The 20518-nt window shown below is 41.6% G+C and overlaps 1 protein-coding gene across 5 annotated transcripts in view; it reads right to left on the reverse strand.

The window, feature by feature from the left end:
• mslnb (mesothelin b) overlaps positions 1-20518 on the reverse strand; it is a 99201-nt gene that overhangs the window by 40100 nt on the left and 38583 nt on the right. For 2 of the 5 annotated variants that reach the window (XM_062542492.1, XM_062542459.1), the window contains 50 exons: positions 19063-19088; positions 18917-18938; positions 18788-18815; positions 18475-18550; positions 17971-18129; positions 17628-17839; positions 17403-17503; positions 17151-17263; positions 16219-16395; positions 15391-15422; positions 14870-14967; positions 14576-14601; positions 14432-14453; positions 14292-14319; positions 14094-14169; positions 13795-13953; positions 13322-13533; positions 12895-12995; positions 12612-12724; positions 11732-11908; positions 10845-10876; positions 10467-10558; positions 10140-10165; positions 9940-9961; positions 9726-9753; positions 9368-9443; positions 9074-9232; positions 8567-8778; positions 8297-8397; positions 7916-8022; positions 7524-7685; positions 7180-7211; positions 6929-7026; positions 6611-6630; positions 6391-6412; positions 6268-6295; positions 6023-6107; positions 5753-5911; positions 4857-5065; positions 4199-4296; positions 3803-3909; positions 3168-3338; positions 2918-2949; positions 2315-2412; positions 1994-2016; positions 1851-1872; positions 1668-1695; positions 1259-1334; positions 738-884; positions 100-305 (listed from right to left, as the gene is read on the reverse strand). In XM_062542492.1, coding sequence (XP_062398476.1) covers positions 100-305; positions 738-884; positions 1259-1334; positions 1668-1695; positions 1851-1872; positions 1994-2016; positions 2315-2412; positions 2918-2949; positions 3168-3338; positions 3803-3909; positions 4199-4296; positions 4857-5065; positions 5753-5911; positions 6023-6107; positions 6268-6295; positions 6391-6412; positions 6611-6630; positions 6929-7026; positions 7180-7211; positions 7524-7685; positions 7916-8022; positions 8297-8397; positions 8567-8778; positions 9074-9232; positions 9368-9443; positions 9726-9753; positions 9940-9961; positions 10140-10165; positions 10467-10558; positions 10845-10876; positions 11732-11908; positions 12612-12724; positions 12895-12995; positions 13322-13533; positions 13795-13953; positions 14094-14169; positions 14292-14319; positions 14432-14453; positions 14576-14601; positions 14870-14967; positions 15391-15422; positions 16219-16395; positions 17151-17263; positions 17403-17503; positions 17628-17839; positions 17971-18129; positions 18475-18550; positions 18788-18815; positions 18917-18938; positions 19063-19088 — 4636 coding nt within the window. The remainder of the gene's footprint in view (positions 1-99; positions 306-737; positions 885-1258; positions 1335-1667; positions 1696-1850; positions 1873-1993; positions 2017-2314; positions 2413-2917; positions 2950-3167; positions 3339-3802; positions 3910-4198; positions 4297-4856; positions 5066-5752; positions 5912-6022; positions 6108-6267; positions 6296-6390; positions 6413-6610; positions 6631-6928; positions 7027-7179; positions 7212-7523; positions 7686-7915; positions 8023-8296; positions 8398-8566; positions 8779-9073; positions 9233-9367; positions 9444-9725; positions 9754-9939; positions 9962-10139; positions 10166-10466; positions 10559-10844; positions 10877-11731; positions 11909-12611; positions 12725-12894; positions 12996-13321; positions 13534-13794; positions 13954-14093; positions 14170-14291; positions 14320-14431; positions 14454-14575; positions 14602-14869; positions 14968-15390; positions 15423-16218; positions 16396-17150; positions 17264-17402; positions 17504-17627; positions 17840-17970; positions 18130-18474; positions 18551-18787; positions 18816-18916; positions 18939-19062; positions 19089-20518) is intronic. The other 3 variants (XM_062542484.1, XM_062542476.1, XM_062542467.1) reach the window with 2 other exon arrangements.

Below are 20518 nucleotides of genomic sequence, written 5' to 3' on the forward strand. Positions count from 1 at the left end.
TACCGAAAACAATCACATGGGGAAACATGTTCTTAATTATAACACTTCTCTTGTATACATTTTGTATACACAGAGTGCAAATAAGGGTGCAATACTCACACATGCTGGTAGGTGGCGCAGCTGAGGTTCCTGCTGCTGACGCAGTGCAGGAAGATGCTGGAGGCCGAGGACAGGAAGGGCCGCAGGCGCTGGCCGAACCAGGCGGAGACCACGGCGACGTCCTGCAGCTCGGGCGGGTCCAGCAGGTCCAAGCGCACCTCTCGGATCACGTCCAGAACCAGAGGAACCGACGGGCCGCTGAAGGACTAGTGTGAGGGGGGAGAGAGTGGGTTGAGGGGAGTGGGGGAGGGGGTCATCATTTGGAAAGTGCTATTGATGGACTGCACAACAGTGATACAACTGAAAGTGTGTGTGAGTGTGTGTGTGTGTGTGTGTGTGTGTGTGTGTGTGTGTGTGTGTGTGTGTGTGTGTGTGTGCCTGCGTGCGTGTGTTTCTGTTTGTGACACATTGTACATTGGTGATACATCTCAAAGTGTGTGTCATGTGTGTCTTGTGTGTGTGTGTGTATGTGTGTGTGTGTGTGTGTGTGGGTATGTGCTGGTGATACACTGCACATCGCTGATAGATCTCAAAAGTGTGTGTGTGTGTGTGTGTGTGTGTGTGTGTGTGTGTGTGTGTGTGCGTGTGTGTATCTGTGTGTCTGCTGTGTTCGGTGTAAGCTGTGCTTTAGTGTTTACCATGTTGGACAGCATGGTCAGGGCCTCGTCCAGAACGGCGGAGGCCTTGGTGAGCAGCACCTTCCACGACTCCTTGGACTGGATGGTGTCCTTGGACAGCTGGCACTGCATCACCGAGACCAGGTGTGCCGCACTCAGCCCTCCCAGCTGATCAGAGAGAGACATCAGAGCATTCATTTGAGCTCAAAAATATTAGCCAGGTCTGCGTGAACAGACAAGGGATCCTTTGGGACTCCATGTGTGTCCCAAATCAATATATAGTATCAGCAGATTATACGTGTCTGTGGAGACTGCATGCATGGATTGGAGGAGGCAGGGTTGGGGGGGGTATGGGGGGGTTTGGTGAAGAGACTGACAAGAGAGAAAAATGGGGTGGGCTTGGGAAACAACCCGGGTCAGATTAGAACTCGGGCACTTAGACCCGAAATCTAGTACGGACTCAGACACACAAATAGAATATATACATGTAAATGTATATATAAATGAATATATACATGTAAATGTAGTGCAGGTGAGCTCACCTGTGCACAGGCATACTGCTCCACACTGTAGTTGCACATGATCACTCCAGCTGCCAGCTGAGTCTGAAGGGCGGAGCTGCGGAGGCAACATGCGACAGGTGAGACGTGACATCATGTTGTATAGGAGTTATGCTCTCAACATCTACAGAGACCTACTTTTTTTTTTAAAGTTACTGTATGCCTAGAGCTCTGACTGTGACTCTGATGAGTTTCTCAACATTACTATATAGAACATATGAAAAAAGACTATTTAATGTCATTAAAGTCTAGATACTGTATATCTACTGCCTTTATAGTGGGATGAGAATAATACACCAACTATGTAATTCTATAGTTGTAATAAATGATGCAACCAAAGAACTCCCATTATGCAAAACATGTGGACATTAAGTCCATTCACCAGACTTACCTATCAATGTCGGCACATAATCCAGAGTCTGCAAATACAAAGTATTACATTTATGAACTCCTTAACAACACTTTACTGTATGTATTTATTTATTTGCTTTGAGTAAGGGTAAGGAGTATTGAGAGCTACTGTACTATTGTACGTATGAACAGGAATGGAAACCTCTGACATTTGATAACTTACCGTTGAATGGTGTGATGGGACACTGGAAACCAAAAACATTATAATTACATTACAATTACATTATAATTAAACAAATATGATTTTTGGCTATTTATGTAAATAACTATAACAAAAAAAACAGCTGAAATTCAGCATGAGCTTACGGTCAGGTCCACGGGTATGCAGGCTGTTGAAATGACAGAACAAAATACACATTCAGGAAGGAGTTGATGGTGTTTCAGGTGCTATTCAAACATTTCTACTACCATAATTTCCCAACTATTAGCCATGGCTTATACATTTATTTTGCCAAATTTCCTCAGCTGAGGTTAATACATGGGGACATGGGACATTTATATGGTATTGATATGGTTTTGTTTCTTTTAACTTACATAAAACACTGTCCTGCGGCTTATACACAATGCAGCTAATACACAGGACATTACTGTAGCATACACAGAAGCCATTGAGTAAAACCTCCTCACCTATGGGTGATGTTTGCATCAGGTCGTCTATGGTGGCCCAAATGAGTGGCTCGACCTCCCGAGGCTCGTAGGGCAGGATCTTATACAGACGCTCAAAACTGAGGGGGGAAACAGACAATAATTTAAATTAATTTTATCACGCACCTTCAAAAACGCTGTTTGTTTGTATACTTGTTTACTGGCAACCAGCTTTTGAGGGCTTTTATGCCTTTATCCGTATGGGACAGTGAGACAGGAAGTAGGTGGGAGAGAGAGAGAGATGGGGTAGGATTAGGAAATGACCACAGGTTGGATTCGGCCCTGGGTCCCCGTGGGCACTCGGACCCATATAGGGTATGAATTCTGTAGCCTGTTGCCCCGCCACAGCGCTCCCCCAGCAGCCAATAATGGAAATTAATTTTATCACAGCACCTTCAAAAATGCTATTTACTTGTTTACTGGTAACGAGTGAGTAGAAGGAAAAGCAAATGGGGAAAATGACAGGTTTCACTTTCTGCCATCACCAACTTTAAATGTACAGTAGGCACTTTACAGAACTGATGGAGAATGGCACTGTTATGAGCACAATAAAGTTGCCCGTTGCATGTGTAGCAATCCACTTACAGTGCTTTATAGGCTTCACAAGGTATCATGACCTGAAATGAGACAGACAGACATGGGTTGTTTGGTGAGATGTACACGACACTTAAATTGATAAATCACAAAATAAAACTCTCACATTAGGACCTGGTGCTATAACATGTATTTTGGATTGGCTTTAGAGGTTTAGCATATATATATTAGCAAAGCATTCTACATCCTTTACTGTCCCTTAAACAGTGGGATCAAATCTCGCTTTTTGTTGTACATGTACCTCTTCAGAGAGAGTGACCAGTGGGTGAAGAACTTCCGGAAGTTTCTGTCCATTCGCAGTCAAGTGGTCAAAGACGACGTTGATGACCTCAGCCTGTCCTGGGAGACCAGGGAAAGGACGAACCATCAGCTCCGCTATCTGGCGCGGAGACAGGACTGCCAGGGCTGCCAGCTATAGAAACAGAAACAGAAAATGATAGACTGAAATGTGCAACGTGCAATGCGTATGATAAAGGACTACTTCACTGAATAGACTGTGTTTTAGCAATAATGTAGGAAAAGGAAATGTAGACTAAATTGTTACAGAAACAGCAGATGGAAGGTTCGCATCTCTGTAGTTTTAAACACACGCTTCGATTTTAAATCAAATTGAGTAAATGCTGAAATAGTATAAATACACATTCACCAACCTACCGCCTAGCAACAAAGACATTACAAGAGTAGTGTTTTGATCTTAGACTTTTCATCAGCGTTTCAGTATGGCAAACGTTGGTGTGGTTATGAGATGTTAGATACAGTATGTCTAAGAAAAGAATCCGCACACTACAAGTCTTTGTGAAAATAGCTTTATGATAGCTAGCTTTCGGTCGTTAGACCTTCTTCAGGCAGATACAGTATGTCAAAAGCAGAACGTACTGGACGGAAGTTCATGTTGAGTTGGAGCAGATCGCCGATGCTCAACAGGCCTGAGAACTGCCCAAGGTTCTGCTGCAGCCATTCCACGCTGTCATTGGAGAGGCATGCTGGGGTGAAAAACAGATTGATTATCAAGGGTTTATTAAGGGCTTAATAAAGGATTAATAGATGTTCGTTAAATGGTGTATTAGCCTTTAATAAGAGATGTGTGCAGTTCAGTGAATATATTGGTTTACGCTTAACAATGGCATGCATAGGATTGGAGGACTGGAATATGCCTCTATTACACAGACACACTTGAAACAGAAGTTATTGAAAACCAAGTGTACCCTTTTTACAAATATGTTAGTTTCAGAGCAATGGGACCATTGGAAGAGATAAACTATTAATGGATACCTGAGTTGTTGGTCAGGTACACCTTGATGAAATCCTCCAGAACCCTCTCTCTGTGACTCTCATCCATGAGATCAAATCCATGGCTGAATAGGCTCACCCTAAGGCAGAGAGAACATAGTCAAGATAGAAAAGGAACTAGCCAATGGACCTTTTCATAGCAGCCACATTTGACATGAAGTATACTGTACAGCAGGCCCAGGTGTTGCTAGTGACATTAATTAGGCTTTCTGATTCTGCTGGCACCGGTGTCGACATGAGTGCAGCACACTCAGCTTTTGACATTCGATTACATTAGATTCCTTTGCTGTCAATACAACTCTGCACAGCAGCATCGCACTTATATGCACGATATAATGCATAACACGTCTTATCTAACGATCACGGTGCGTTCATGAGCAACTGGGAAGTGGGAGAATTCTAGAGTTTAGGGGGTGTTCGCACAGTGCACGTCACACCTGAACTGGGAACTTCTCAGTTTGAAGTATGGGCTTTGGGAGAGCTCCCAGGAGAATGTTCTAACGTCACTCAACATAGTGAACGCTCTCACTTCGGAAGAGGAGAGTTTAGAAGTGGGAACCGTCCCACTTCCCAGCCGCATGAACGCACCATCACGTCACATATCACAAATCTCTTATATCGTCGCCGATCACGAACGCACATGTACTGGTAGGTGCCGCAGCTGAGGTTGTCGACGACGCAGCTCAGGAGCTGCGGCGAGGCGAAGGACAGGAAGGGTGCGAGGCTGTCGGCGAACAGCGCCGTGGTCAGGTTGGCCTGCTGCCACTGCTCCGGGGTCAGCCGGTCCAGACGGATCTCCCGCAGGGCGTCCAGGGCCGCGGACGCAGACGGGCCGTGGATGGACAGCGACTAGGGTAAACAACAACAAAAATAAACAGAACAAATATTTAGGAAACACTTTTAAATACCGTAATTTCCAAAATAGCCGCAGCTTTTACAATGATTGTGGCATACTGTACACAATGTAATAGAATTACTGTAATAAAAAATAAAAGTGAGCGAATGTCAGGATGGAGGTCAACGACAAAAATAAACAGAACAAAAATTTAGGAAAAACTTTTAAATACCGTAATTTTCCTAACTATTAGCAGCAGCTTATACTGTACATTGATTTTTGCTAAATTTCCTCAGCTATGAGGTTAATACACAGGAACAGTTGATATGGCATTAATATGATTTTGCTTCTTTTAACTTGCATAAAACACTGTTCTGCGGCTTATACACAATGTGGCTAATACACAGGAAATTACTGTAATAAAGTGAGCCTATGTCAGAGCGAGGATTACAGGACAAAAACGATGGATGCTAGTCATCTAAATATGAAGAAATAGGGTACATTGTTTTATGTCTTTACCACAAATCAACCACTAGGGTTACTCAATATATTTTTGTTTTATGTCTTAACCACAAATCAACCACTAGGGTTACTCGATATATTTTGCTTAAATATATGTTATGTTATGTTTGTCTAAATATATGTTATGTTGGTTGTGCATATGTACTTGTATACAGTGTTTATCTAACTCAAGTTCATACCATGTTGGAGGCTTTGTGTGCAAACATAATGAGAGCCTCATCCAAAACGGCAGAGGATTTGGTAAGGAGCAGCTTCCAGGTCTCCCTGGAGTAAGTCCTGTTGCTGGCCAGCTTGCAGACCAGGAGCTCAGTCAGGTTTTGTGCAGTGAGTCCTGACAGCTGTAGAGAAGAGAGGTTAAGTGCCAGTTCAAAACATCAAAAAGTTCAAGTTCACAATATGTACAGTACGACCATTGAACCACACAGACATGAACTTATTGAGATCCTTACTTCTGCGCAGGCAAACTCATGTAGATCGAGGCCGCAAAGGACTTCAATTCCTGCTCCAGCCTCTAGATGTTGCTGCAGTCCAGAACTGTGGGGTAAACAAAATTCCATAATGGTAAATCGACATGCTTTAAACTCATACGGATGTTATGAATTGACAGACATGTAAGTAAAAATAAAAGTGTCATTATGAGAGTAAAAATAAATGCACAGTGTTATGTTCATAGACAAGACAGGAAGTGACGTACCTATCCACCCCCATACACATCATGGTCTCTGAAAAAGGGTGTACATGAATGCATGAATTCCATTGCAAATGGTAGTGTGGCTTATTATGTAAGATGAGGGCTGTTTTTGAACACAAAACTTACCATTAACCATTGTCACTGGACACTGTAAGGTTATGGAAAAAAACATGTCAAACAAAATGATATGTTTACACACACACACACACATACACACACACACACACACACACACACACACACACACACACACACACACACACACACATGTATATAAAAATATAATGAGTGCAATATATATTAACTATATTTTCATCTTAGAGCAATTATTGATTTGCAATCTTACCTCAATTTCAGGTACGCACTCTGTTTAAAATAACAAAACAAAAGAAATGTCTTTCTCAACACATGTCATATACTGTATCTCTTTATTTATTCCCCAACATATTGTAACATTGTAACATTATGTATTTGAATATGATCTAATAAATCCCTAACTACTGTCACGCAGCAACATCATAGAAATATTTATAGTAATGTCTACATTCATTTTTCCCTGTCATAGACAATTATAGGATGAAATGTTACCATTTCTTCACACATTTCCTTCATGAATGTGAGATAATTTGGAATTCCTGTTTAGTCGGTTTTAAAGGAGACTAACCTGGTGGTGCGGTCTGCTTCAGATTGCGTATAGCGGCCCAGACCACAGGCTCGACATCACCAGGAGCAGACGACAAGGCCAAGTGTAGCCTCTCAAAGCTGAGGCACATTGGAAAAGACAGCAACGTTAAGGCAGACATGCAATATCTGTTCTATGTAGAATATACTGAACATGTAAAAATACATGTGACAGACACTAAAATGTCTCAAATGTTTGTTCACAGAAAGACATCAGCCCTGGTCTATACTCACATGGTCTTATAGGAGTCACATGGGATCATGACCTTGGTTTGAAACAAAAATATTGAATTAAAATCAATATTGACCTCAATTCTTTTTCTTCATGTACATTTGAGCAGTTATTTTAACAACAGATATGTGACCTTTCACAACCGGATCTGTTCCATAAAATTACATGGAGCAACACTTCAGATAATGCCATGAGAGAAAGGCCATCAGGTTAGAAATACTGTAATCAGGTGAGAAAGGTGAAGACATATTTGCCCTAAAAGTCGGCGTTCCCGGCAAAGACTGGCAAATGCCATAACATATGTAGATGAGTGTATTGGAATGAAGATTTAAATGATGAGGCCTACCTCTCGAGAGAGCATGGTGAGGTGTTGAAGGAACTCTGGAAACTGGGCGTCCCTTGGAGGCTGAGTGAGAGCGTCGAACACCGCGTGGATGGCCATGTTTCTATGAGGAAGAACGACCAGCTCAGCCATCTGTCTGGGGGAGAGATAGGCCAGGGCTGCCACCTGGGAGAGAGGGAGAGAGAGAGAGAGAGAGAGAGAAAGAGTGAGAGAGAGAAAGAGAAATAGAGGGAGGGAGAGAATGAGAGAGAGAGAGAGAATTAGACATAAAATTGAGACTAAATCCCTTTCCATGTTAATCTTACATAAAAAAATTATTATTTTCATATTGGTCCCAAATAAATGTAACGTTTGCTAAATCACTCTTCAATAAAAGTCATCTTTAGGTGACCTACAGGATCAAAGAGGTCGTTGAGGGCGAGGAGGTCCCTGAGAGGCACCAAGATGGAGAACCGCCCAAAGTTGTTGAGAAGCCACGCCACGCTGTCATTTGTGCGGCACGCTGAAAAACAGGCAGATTGCAGAAGGTCACTTCTTAGAGACTGTCAATAACGGAATAGAAGAACTTTGATCTTGTTGGAAGCAGCCCCAATCCTTTTGTTCCCACATACAAAAAACGACCAAGCAAACAAAAAGGTATATTACAATATACTGTACTCCTAAAGTCACCTTCCTCTGGCTGTGGCCTCAACTGTTGTTTTCTCTGATAAGCCTGGCACTGATTAGCCTGTAAACCTAACATCATGGGTATGGTCTAGCTGTGCGTGCGCCAATACCTGAGGCGTTTCTGGCCAGGAACGGTTTGATGAAGAAGTCGAGGACAGCCTCTCTGCGTGGCTCAGGGATGTGGTCAAACTGCTGATCGAACTCTCCCACTCTGAAGAAGAGAATCACAAGAAGAAAAGAAGACTTCAAGACTCAACAGATAGCAGAGAAACTCTTAAATGTGAAAAAAATAACATAATGATAGTGTACTATGCAATTATAACATGTCAATTGTTAGATAGTGTATATTATATCATTGTATACACAAATATCATGCATACATGTGCTGGTAGGTTTCACAGGTCAGGTTCTTCCTGCTGACGCAGTGCAGGAGGTCTCCTGACGCGAACGGCAAGAACGGCCGAAGACTGTCACCGAACAGGGTCGTGACGAAAGATATGTCACTCCAGTCGTCCGAGGCAAACCTGTCCAGTCGGATCTCACCCAGCACATCCAGGAGATTGGTTGCGGATGGACCACCAATCGCAAGTGACTAAAAAGAAAGAGGCCACAGTATTTAGCTTTGAGGTATGGTGGAGGAATGACCATAACGGTATAACGTTAGAAAAAAACAGGAATAAAAAGCAGTACAGTGAACAGTTGTTCAAGCGATTGTACTAAACTATTCATCTCTACAAAGGACAACCATTTCATTTATTTCACAAAAAAATAACTTCAGGCATGAGGGTTGCCAGAAGCAAAGAATAAACCCAGTGAGACCACCAGTGAGAATCAGTCTCGGCAATAACGATGCTGCTATCTGTCACAAAAGACCCCCCAAGCATTACCATGTTGGAGGCCATGCGTGAGAACATGATGAGAGCTTCATCCAGAACATCTGAGGTCTTGGTGAGGAGCAGCTTCCAGGTCTCCTTGGAGTAAGTCCTGTTGCTGGACAGCTTGCATATCAGAAGCTGGGTCAGGTGCTGTGCAGTGAACCCTGATAGCTGTTGGTGCAAATAAAACAACAAACATTTGCAATCAATCAATCAAACGATCAATCGATCACATCCATCAATAAAAATGCTACACAGACAATCATCCAATGGATCACTTAATTCACTGATTACTCCACCACTCACGTCTGCACAGGCAAATGTCTCAAGACTGACGTTACAGGGAATGATTCCCGATGACAAGGATGACATCAACTCGTCACTGCGATCACAAAAAAAAGCAAAATGAATATGCCATCGTGTTCCTTCCATTCCCTTAGATGTGTCCAGCAAAACAAGTGAAAATGACCCACAAACATTAACCCTGTTTATCAAATAATATATCCAGATAGAAGTCGTAATTAGCGTCACATAATTTAAAAAGTACAGTATAATACAAAATAAAACACTAGAATAAATTGCTATTATTATTATAATTATTATTATCATCGTTATTATCATCACATTTTTTTATATCATTCTAACAGTTGTAAATAGTACAAACCTGTTGATATCAGCACACAGTCTTGTCTCTGTCAAGTGGGAAAATTAAAGTGAATTTGTTGAAATTAATAAATAACTTTGTTAAGATTCTGATTTTTGCAGGGTAGGTATAGCAAAAAAAAGACATTCATTCAGCTATCCATGGCTATGCTCATGTCATATCATGTCCTTAAATCTCATCCCACACTAAGGAACTAGAGGCACAATAAACTTACCATTGACAAGGGTGGCTGGACACTAAAAGATGGGAAAATAATATGTTGTTGTAATGATGATGAAATAATAACAAAAATAAACATATATCAGCTCTCGCAAATCACAGTCATCGCAAATGGATGGTATAATAAAACAAGATGGATACAGAGACTACATTATTATGCTTTATGACAAGGTGCATGTTGGTTATAAAACTCACCGAGGCTGTAATAGGCAGCTGGCAACCTGGATGAAAACGAAACAAAAACAAACAAACAAATTAACAAACAAACAAATGACTAGACTGATGTCGGTGTACATAACATAACCTACAGTACAGTTTTAAAACAACTAGACTGATGTCAGTGAGCATAACATAACCTACAGTTTTAAAACAACGTTTAAATTGATTCTCATAAAACTGAAGGAAAACCATCTATGTTCTGGACTTAAGCATGACTTTGAGACATGATTTTAAAACAGTTTGATCCTTCATTGAACCCATCAATGTTCTGAACTGCAGCACGACTTTCATTTAAAACTGCACCTTGTGGCACGGAGGGTCTCAGCTGGCTGGTGGTGTCCAAGACAACAGCTTCCAGAGCGGGAGACAAAGACGCTTGGTCTAGCCTTCGGAAACTGTACCAGACGGAGAACAAGAGAGGGAATAAAATGTCTTGGAAAACACTAGAAGGAGCTCACTTCACCTGACAATAGCCTATCAGATTATGGATGGCGACCTCTAAAATTCATTATTGCCAATTTATATTGTAGATCGTGATTGTGTTTTAATCATTAACCATTTAGAAATGTATGGACCATCATGAGTTTAACCAAATACCCACAGACTACAGTAGATGGTTGAAGAATGACACCAATTGGCTGTAAGAGAGAATAAATTCAAACTAATTTCCAATATACTTACATTGCTTGATAGGATGGGCATGGTATCAGGACCTAAAAAAAAACAAGGACATTGAATTTATAATGATGCACAGTATATTACACTTTGTTTCACCAATAAACAACATGAGTTTGTGTAGAAAGTAAACATAGAAAATCGTATAAACTGCTTATTAATGTCTATTCCTGTCATAGAAGTACACTTCAATGTTAAGCGTTAAAAGAGGTATAACAAATGAGATTGACATGATTCAGCAGAACTGAGTGAGCGAGAAATATAGAAGTGGGATCGAGAAATGACCACTGGGTCGGATTTAAACCCAGATTTCAGGCAATCCAACCCAAATGTGTGTGTGTGTGTGTTTGTGTGTGTGTGTGTGTGTGTATGTGTGTGTGTGTTTGTGTGTGTGGAAGCAGCCATTTCTGTCTGAATCACCTCCTGTGAGAACAGGACGAGGTAGTGCAGGACGGGTGTGTGTGTGTGTGTGTGTGTGTGTGTGTGTGTGTGTGTGTGTGTGTGTGGAAGCAGCCATTTCTGTCTGACTCACCTCCTGTGAGAACAGGACGAGGTAGTGCAGGACGGGTGTGTGTGTGTGGGTGTGTGTGTGTGGGTGTGTGTGTGTGTGTGTGTGTGTGTGTGTGTGTTCACCTCCTGTGAGAACAGGACGAGGTAGTGCAGGACGGGTGTGTGTGTGTGTGTGTGTGTGTGTTCACCTCCTGTGAGAACAGCACGAGGTAGTGCAGGACGGGTGTGTGTGTGTGTGTGTGTGTGTGTTCACCTCCTGTGAGAACAGCACGAGGTAGTGCAGGATGGGTGTGTGTGTGTGTGTGTGTGTGTGTTCACCTCCTGTGAGAACAGCACGAGGTAGTGCAGGACGGGTGTGTGTGTGTGTGTGTGTGTGTGTTCACCTCCTGTGAGAACAGCACGAGGTAGTGCAGGACGGCGGTGAGCCGGCCGTCCTCCGGAGCCTCCAGCAGGTGGTCGAACACCTGGTCGATGACCTCGGCCGCGTCCGCAGGATCCCGCGGGGGCCCAACCATCAGCTCGGCCGTCTGTTTGGGGGAGATGACGGCGAGCACAGCCAGCTGCGGAGGAACCAGGACGGGAATGGACACCGTTAGAGGGACACCAGGACACATCAGAGGGTCCCTGACATGCTCAGAGAGAGACTAGGGGTGCCTCTGATTCGTCTTTTTATCTATCCTCCCTTCCTTCCTCGGTCCTCGTTCCCACTGATCTAGATAGAGAATCATGAGGTGGCAGCAATGGGACAGTCTATCCAGTGTTCTTTATAGATCAGTGGGAACGAGCCTGGAGGATCGAGGAGAAACATTGGGTGTTTTATACATTCTCCCTTCCTTCCTTCCTCGATCCCACTGATCTAGATAGAGAATGATGGGGTGGCAGCAATGGGATAGTCTATCCAGTGCTAGTTATAGATCAGTGGGAACAAGCCTGGAGGAGCAGGCATCGAGGATCGAAGAGAGAGGTTGAGAAGGGGCCTAGGACAAGCCATACTGTAGAGTTTCTTGTATTCTAACTGTCAGAGTAACTGACAAGCTCAGCGACACCAAGACAGGACAGATGTTTTTTCATATACGTAAAAAAAAGCCACCCGGCTCTTCTACTAAAATAATTAATAATTTACAGTACTCTTAGTAGGAGCCAACAGCCTCATGGGGGATGAAGTGATGGTGATGGTATGCAATCTGTGCTGGCCTGTGAAATTCATTCATACTGTAGCTGTGTGCAGCATATGCCGTTTCATGAGTAAACAAGGTAGCGTACCGGATCAAAGTGTGGGTTGGCCTCAACCAGCTCCACCAGGCTTGGTATGCTTGAGAAGGCCCCGAAGTTGTTCACCAGCCACTCCACACTGTCATTATTGTTGCAGCCACCAACTGAGGGAAAAACAGCAAAGCAAAAGTATTACAACATACATCATTTCAGAATGTCTGGAATAACATTCAACAAAAGGAACAATAATGACTTCAAGTCATTACAAACACAAAATATCATCTGAAAAAAATAGAAACCCTATAAAACAAAAATATGTATGAAAAATTCTTACTGGAGCTTGTTTTGTTCAGGAAGGGGAAGATGAAGAATCGAAGTACTGCGCCCCTCTGCATTTCATTCATGCGGTCGAAATGAAGGCTGAACTCGCTCACTCTGAAAAAAACGAGAAAAAACAATCATGAAGACATGCACACCACAAGAACAAATCAAGGCCGGTTTTACAAACAAGTAAAACCAATCTGTTCTCATGTCACATCAAGCACTGCATACTCTGCTTTTAAACAGGACTAGCTAACAGATTAATTGAATTGATTTAATTGGCCACTGTTTTGATGCTCCACTCTACTTGATGCCCTTCTCATTAACCCTTAAAGATATAAACAATAAATAAAAAAATAAAATAAAATATAAATATAAATATAAATATAAAAAAAGGCATAAAATCTTGTAGGAGTGCCAACAGAAGAATGGTGACCTACATGTGTTGATAGGTCTTGCACGTGAGGTCCTGGCTGCTCACGCAGTGCAGGAGGCTGCCGGAGGCGAAGGGTAGGAACGGCCGCAGGCTGTCCCCGAACAGCGTGGACACAAAGTCCACATCGCTCCAGTCCTCGGGGCTGAACGTGTCCAGCCGGATCTCACCGAGGACGTCCAACACGGCGGATACAGAAGGTCCGAACACGGGACGAGACTGAAGGAGACAACGGGAGGGTTAAACTAGCAGAAATAAAACAAGAAAGAACAGAGGAACAAAGGAATACAGCTACTACTACTACCACTACTGCTACTACTACTACTACTACTACTATACTACTACTACTACTACTACTACCACCGCCACTACTACTACTACTATTACTGCTACTACTATTACTACTACTACTACTACTACTACTACTGTACTTTCATGACTAGTATTGTTATTTGTTTGTCTGTTGTTACTCCCCATTACCATGTTGGAGGCCATGTGTGAGAACATGGCGAGAGCTTCATCCAGAACATCTGAGGTCTTGGTGAGGAGCAGCTTCCAGGTCCCCTTGGAGTAGGTCATGTTGCTGGACAGCTTGCACATCAGGAGGTGGGTCAGGTTATGTGCAGTAAGTCCTGACAGCTGTTGACAACATCAACACATTGTTAGAACTGTATTTCTACACAGTTATGTCAATACACAATAAGTTCTGAATTTTATAACTGATCTATTTATCTTGTGTTATCTTGATTTGACTAGATTTTACTAAAATGGCCGCTCACCTCAGCGCAAGCGTACTGTGACACGCTGTACTGGCAGGGTACTTGTCCCTCATCCAAGAGATGCTGCAGCCCAGAGCTGTGAGAACACAAACATGTTCCAGCTCATGATATGTTTTCAGGTGTGAGGCTGTGAGCACAAACCTATTTGGGTCATGAGTGTCTCTCTGTATCAAAGAACTAGTTGCGTAACTTGCATACCTGTTAATCTTGTTACAGATCTCGCTCTCTGTGGGGAGTATGAAAAAAAAGGCTCACAATGAGGGAACGATGAAGGAAAATAAACGTTCTTATTGTTAGTGTAATAATGTCAAACTATCTATATTTTTACGATGACTTACCATTGATCTTTGTGATAGGACACTAAAGTGGAAAAGAAAGGTAAAGTGTCATAAATACAGTCAAAGAACAAAGTACTCCTTAAATGTAACAATAAATATGTATTTTTTTTAATCTAAAAAATATTTATACATAAAGAGACTTACAGAAGGTGGCAGAGGAAGCCTGCAACCTAGATAGAGGAAAAAAACATTTGTTATTAATAATACAATATTTAATAATTAAATTCGTTTTTGAGTTTATAATTATTTTTTAATGACTATCTAACTGATAACAGAAATGTAATGATTCTAGCTTCACTGTCATTTCGTTTTGGTGTCACCAAAAACAGTTGTAGCTAGCTAGCTAAAGAGACAGACAGACCGACAGACAGACCGACAGACAGACATGTACATAACCAGAGAAATAAAGCACAGTTTAATACGACAGTGAAAACGGACCTAGTGGTGCGTTCGCTCTCAGTTTCTTTGCGGTGGTGAAGATGACGTCCTCCAGCTCCAGGGGCACAGACAACAGGGCCACGTTCAGGTTCTCCAATCTGGGGGAGGGACCGGCACAATAACGGGGAATTACTACTGGCATCAGGTAACATCCCAAACATCTGATCATATTCATTTATTTCATTTAAATAATTTATTCAACTGTACAATGGTTTGATTTCATCATGTAATGTAGTTATAATCAAATGTATATAAAAAAGGACGAGGGACCGGCACAATAACGGGGAATTACTACTGGTATATGGAACTGCTGTTCAACATCTCAAACATCTGACCATACTCATTTATATATTTATATTATTTCATTTATTCACCTGTACAATGGTTTGATTTCATCATGTAAATGTAGTTATAATCAAATGTATATAACAAAGGACGAGACAACCCCATGTTTCAGTTACAGTACTAAGAGTATCATTGGTGATAGTGTCATTTTCTAATATAAATCGTTATATACTTACACTAACTGGAGTATGTAACATGGAATCTCGATCTGTGAAGGGAAAAAAAGGAAGGAAGGATATATATCTAGTTCAAAATTTCAGATATCCACTGGAGAGGTGTTACATTTCAGATATCCACTGGAGAGGTGTTCAATTCATCAACAACCAAACCTATTTAGCATTATACAACATGACACCGGATACAAATCACATATCCTAAAACTAACCCTAGCAACAAATGTTTCAAAATAAAAGTCCTCACTAGCAAGTTAGCTAGTTAGCATGGTTAGCATTGTTAGCATAGTTAGCATTTTTAGCATAACTGTAAAAAATCATCAACTAAGTTAGCTAATCAACCTGGTTAGCATTGTTAGCAAATTTAGCATTGTTAGCATAGTTAGCATTTTTAGCATTACTGCTAGAAATCATCGGTTAAGTTAGCTAATCAACCTGGTTAGCATTGTTAGTAAAGTTAGCATTGCTAGCATAATTAACATTTTTAGCGTAACTGCTAGAAATCATTAGCTAAGTTAGCTAATCAACATTTTAATATGAATAGAAATCATTAGTTAAGTTAGAACTGGAATGTTTCAGCTTTAAACTGTCTACCTTCACACTATCAACTCTCTGTAAACTATGCAACCACCATGTTTACCCTAGCTACACCTTAGTAACCATATCTATATTATCTATCTATTTTTGCATTTTCATGTACTGGTAATTCCTTGGAATTGCATGTCTAGTTAAAAATGTAATCCCAAAACACAATTCAATATCTATGTTATTATTAACTAATTACTGAATCAATGTCCATTTCTGTCAAATTTCAGCAGGTGTGTGATTTACCTGTTGCGAGATGATGACTAGCTGATGCAGGACCTCGGGCATCTGTGTCTCCACGGGAGCCTCTAGCAGGTGGTTGAAGACCACACTGATGACTTCCTGATCGGGGGGAACGCCACCGAGAGGCAGGAGGATAAGCTCCGCCTTCTGCTGGGAAGAGAGCAGCGCCAGGACGGACAGCTGGGGACAAACAGGGGAGACAGAGAGAGAGCATGGAGATTAATTAATATATTATGATAGAATGTGTGCGTGATATAATTGTGTTACGCATTAAAATAAAGGCAGCACTTTGCATAAGACGCCTTTTTCAGAGCTATGCCTTCTTCAGTGAAAAAAATAACTAATTTTCTCCTTTCTTTTAATAAGTGCTGTAAGTCGAACACTCAACAAGCCTGAAAAACAGGGTCAGAGTGAAGCCTATAATGTGTCACACAAACCTTGAGGTAAAACCTCTATCAAACAATGTGTGCACATAGAGAAGGTAGAAAGAAAGAGACAGTCAAGAAGAGAGGATGACAGAGGATGCGAAGAGAAAAAGAAGTGGGGGAAAGAGGGGAGGGAAGAAGAGAGAGAGGAAGAGGGGATGGAAACAGAGGAAAGGAGAGAGGAGAGGGTGAACAGGCGACTAACAGGAAAGCTACAGTACAACTGGCACGTGACTGGGGAGTTCCATTCACCGAGCGTACATACAGTATGCTGCAACGATGAAGCGTCCACTATAGTCAACTGGCTACACCAGACATGGTAGCAACGTGCACATTGAAGAAAAAAAAAGGAAAAAAAACCCAGACCAGTCTTTTTCCATTGGATCGCTTCAATTGAGCACCTGGTGTAGCCCAGGTCTAAGAGAGAGACTAGAGAGGAAAAATGGGGGAAAGATTTGGACAGGAGATGTAGAGACGATGAGGAGACACTGAAATCGATGTGCTACATACTGGATCATACTGCCCGTTGAGATTGGCCAGAGTTGTGAGAGAGACGAGGACAGAGAATTGTCCAAAGTTGTTGAGAAGCCAGGCCAAGCTGTCGTTGGAAATGCATCCAGGATCTGTTGAAGCAAAAACAAAAAAAAAGTTTAGCTATGTACAGTTTACATTCATATATATATAATATATAGAAATGTGTATCCTTAAAATAAACAATGAATGAAAATTTAATATTTGTGTAGGAACATTCACAATTCTGACCTGATGTGTTTCTGGACAGGTAGGGCAGGATGAAGAACTTGATGACACCCTCGGCCTGCTCCTCTGTCATGTGATCAAACTGATGACTCAGCTCACCCACACTGGAGAAGAAGAAGTTACGAGAACATGTATTTTGTGACAGAATAACAGCCACATGTGTAATAACATCATAACGGTATGACATACTGTATAATGTTACACAAATTCTATGAATATTTTACGTACATGTACTGGTAGGTTTCACAGGTGAGGTTCCTCCTGCTGACACAGTGGAGAAGTTCCACTGAGGCGAACGGCAAGAACGGCCGCAGACTGTCACCGAACAGTGAGGAGATGAAGTCGAGGTCTTCCCACTGCGTGTCACTGAGCGACTCCAGACGGAGTTCTCCAAGAACATCCAGGACATCAGTCACAGATGGACCCATCAAACTCAGAGACTGGCAGGAGCAGGAACAAGAAATAAAGAGTGTTTGTTGTTGTTGTTGTTGTTGTTGTTGTTGTTGTTGTTATAAAAGAATCCAAAATATTTTGGAAATGAAATACAAAACAAAGTACAGCTCCCCATTACCATGTTGGAGGCCATGTGTGAGAACATGATGAGAGCTTCATCCAGAACATCTGAGGTCTTGGTGAGGAGCAGCTTCCAGGTCTCCTTGGAGTAGGTCATGTTGCTGGACAGCTTGCAGACCAGGAGCTGAGCCAGGTGCTGTGCAGTGAACCCTGACAGCTGTCCATGCAAACACATAAACAGTAAGTCACAGTGAATTGACAATCAAATCCATGTTCTTCTTGAGTATTCATTTCGAATGAATGCTCACAGTGCATTGTTCCAAGAATTATGCTAAGCTTGATTTATTTGCATCTTAGTTACTCAGAGCACCTTTGAGAACACCTTTCAGAGTTTTAAACATTCTAAGAAAATATTCTGTTCCGCAACAATTTCCAATGTTGAATTCAGATATTCTTTAGAACGTTCATTTTCCAACATTCTCACCACACCGCTGACGGTACCAGAGAGGGTTAAAGCGGAAGGATCTTTGACGGTACCTACTGAAGGGTTAACCCATCTCACCTCTGCACAGGCATACTGCTCCAGACTGACGTTACAGGGGACCAGTCCAGCTGCCAGATGAGACTGCAGGACGGTGCTGTGGACAGGACAAACATGATATACTCAGGGCTATATCAGAAATCTGACTTAGTTACTTATCAGAGGTGTGTGTGGTTCTCCTCTTTCATCAAAACAAGGTACTTTTCAAATGTACTGCTATAGTACAAAATCTCCATGATTACAACATCTGTATCCTGCACACTGAAACTCCAATGTTTCGATTTAAATTATTATTATTTCAGTCGATATGAATAATGATATGAATTAAATGTACCTGTTTGCACCATCGCAAATTCGGCTCACTACAGAAGGAAAATGAGAGATGGATTAAGAGGAGAAAAATGATTGTGACACACAGGAAAAGAAATCGGCTAACTTCAATGACTGGTTTGGTTACACTTACCATTGACTGGTGTTGTTGGACACTAAACATGAAATGAAACAACAGTAGGAGTCAGAATCAAGTGCACAGAAGTTTAACTTACATATACTTGGCTGAGTATAAATATTATTTCGAAGGGTAATTATGTTATCAAAAAGTTCTCTCACCTCAGCTGGAAGAGGCAAAATGCAATCTAACCCAGGTAGAAAAGAAAAAAAGGGAAAAAGAAAATAGTATATGAACATTGCGAACCGTCGAAACGTTTCTGTTTTTTGTCTTTGTACTCACAGTTTTTCTTGCCTGGTGGCTGCACACAGAGCGGGTCATGCAGTAGCAGTGGGAGGGCACTGGGTGGCAATGGGCATCATCACTGATGCCCAACAGGATGCCTCCTCCACCACTCTCACTCTCTCTCTCTCGTTCGCTCTCACTCGCTCTCACTGTACTGTACGTTCTCCCATTCTCTCCCGTTCACTATTTTGGTCTGTCAAACTTTCTCTCTCTCTCTCTCTTTCTCTCTCTCTTTCTCTCTCTCTTTTGTTCACTCTTTTGCTCTCTCACACTTTCTCTCTCTTGTTCACACTTCACACACACTCTCTCTCTCTCACACACTCACTTACACTTGACACACACTTCTTTTTCTCTTTTATTCATTCACTTAGTCAGTTACCTTTTCACTTTTTTTCTGTCCGTTTTTGTTGCAATTGACTAGCCGTGTTGTAACTTTTGGCAGATTTCCTGAAACAATCTATAAAACTTTTCAACAAAAGTTTGTAACTCCTGTAAATGTTATGGAAAATGGAATGCCATGTCACCAACAACACCAATTTCACGCAAGAGATGTTACGGTACCCACAATAACAACCTGTTGACCAACAACGGGAAAACCATCTTGCATTACACATGTTACTAATACCTTCAGCCTTTGATGAAATTAACATTATCACATCATCACAAATACTGGATTGCAAAAAAATCAATTATCAACGAGAAACCCATGTATACTTTTATCAACCGGAATGCTATTCAAGAGACCAACACCAATTTCAAAACAATATTCCAAGTGGTTGAAATAGACTATAGAACTTCCCACCATGTAAACCTGTTGAGAAACAATGGGGAAACCATCACGTTGTATGAGACATATTCAAGAACACCTCCAGCCTTTGAGTCAAGCATTACCATCCCTACCAGACATTCAAATGAGATTCAGATGAGATTCAAATCACAAATACCAGGTTGCAAAAAGAAAAGATTTATCACTTAAACTCCTGTAAATCCTGTATCAGATTGAATGCCATTCATGCCACCAACACCAGTTTCAAAACAAGGTTCCAAGTGATTGAAAGAGACTATATGACAAGTCTATATGACACTAACAACATCAACCTGTTGAGAAACAATAGGACATCTGTATTGCATGACACATGCTACAAACACCTCCAGCCTTTGAACAAATGTCAGTAAACATCATCATTCAACTTGCCGACACACATGATTCAACACTGAGTTACAAAAAAATAAATTGTCACGGAAACCCATGTACTGTACATTCTGTATCACATTGAAAACCATTCATGCCACCAACACCAATTTCAAAACAAGGTTCCAAGTGATTGAAAC

This window comes from Sardina pilchardus, chromosome 1 (genome assembly GCF_963854185.1).
Source record: "Sardina pilchardus chromosome 1, fSarPil1.1, whole genome shotgun sequence".
NCBI lineage: Eukaryota > Metazoa > Chordata > Actinopteri > Clupeiformes > Clupeidae > Sardina > Sardina pilchardus.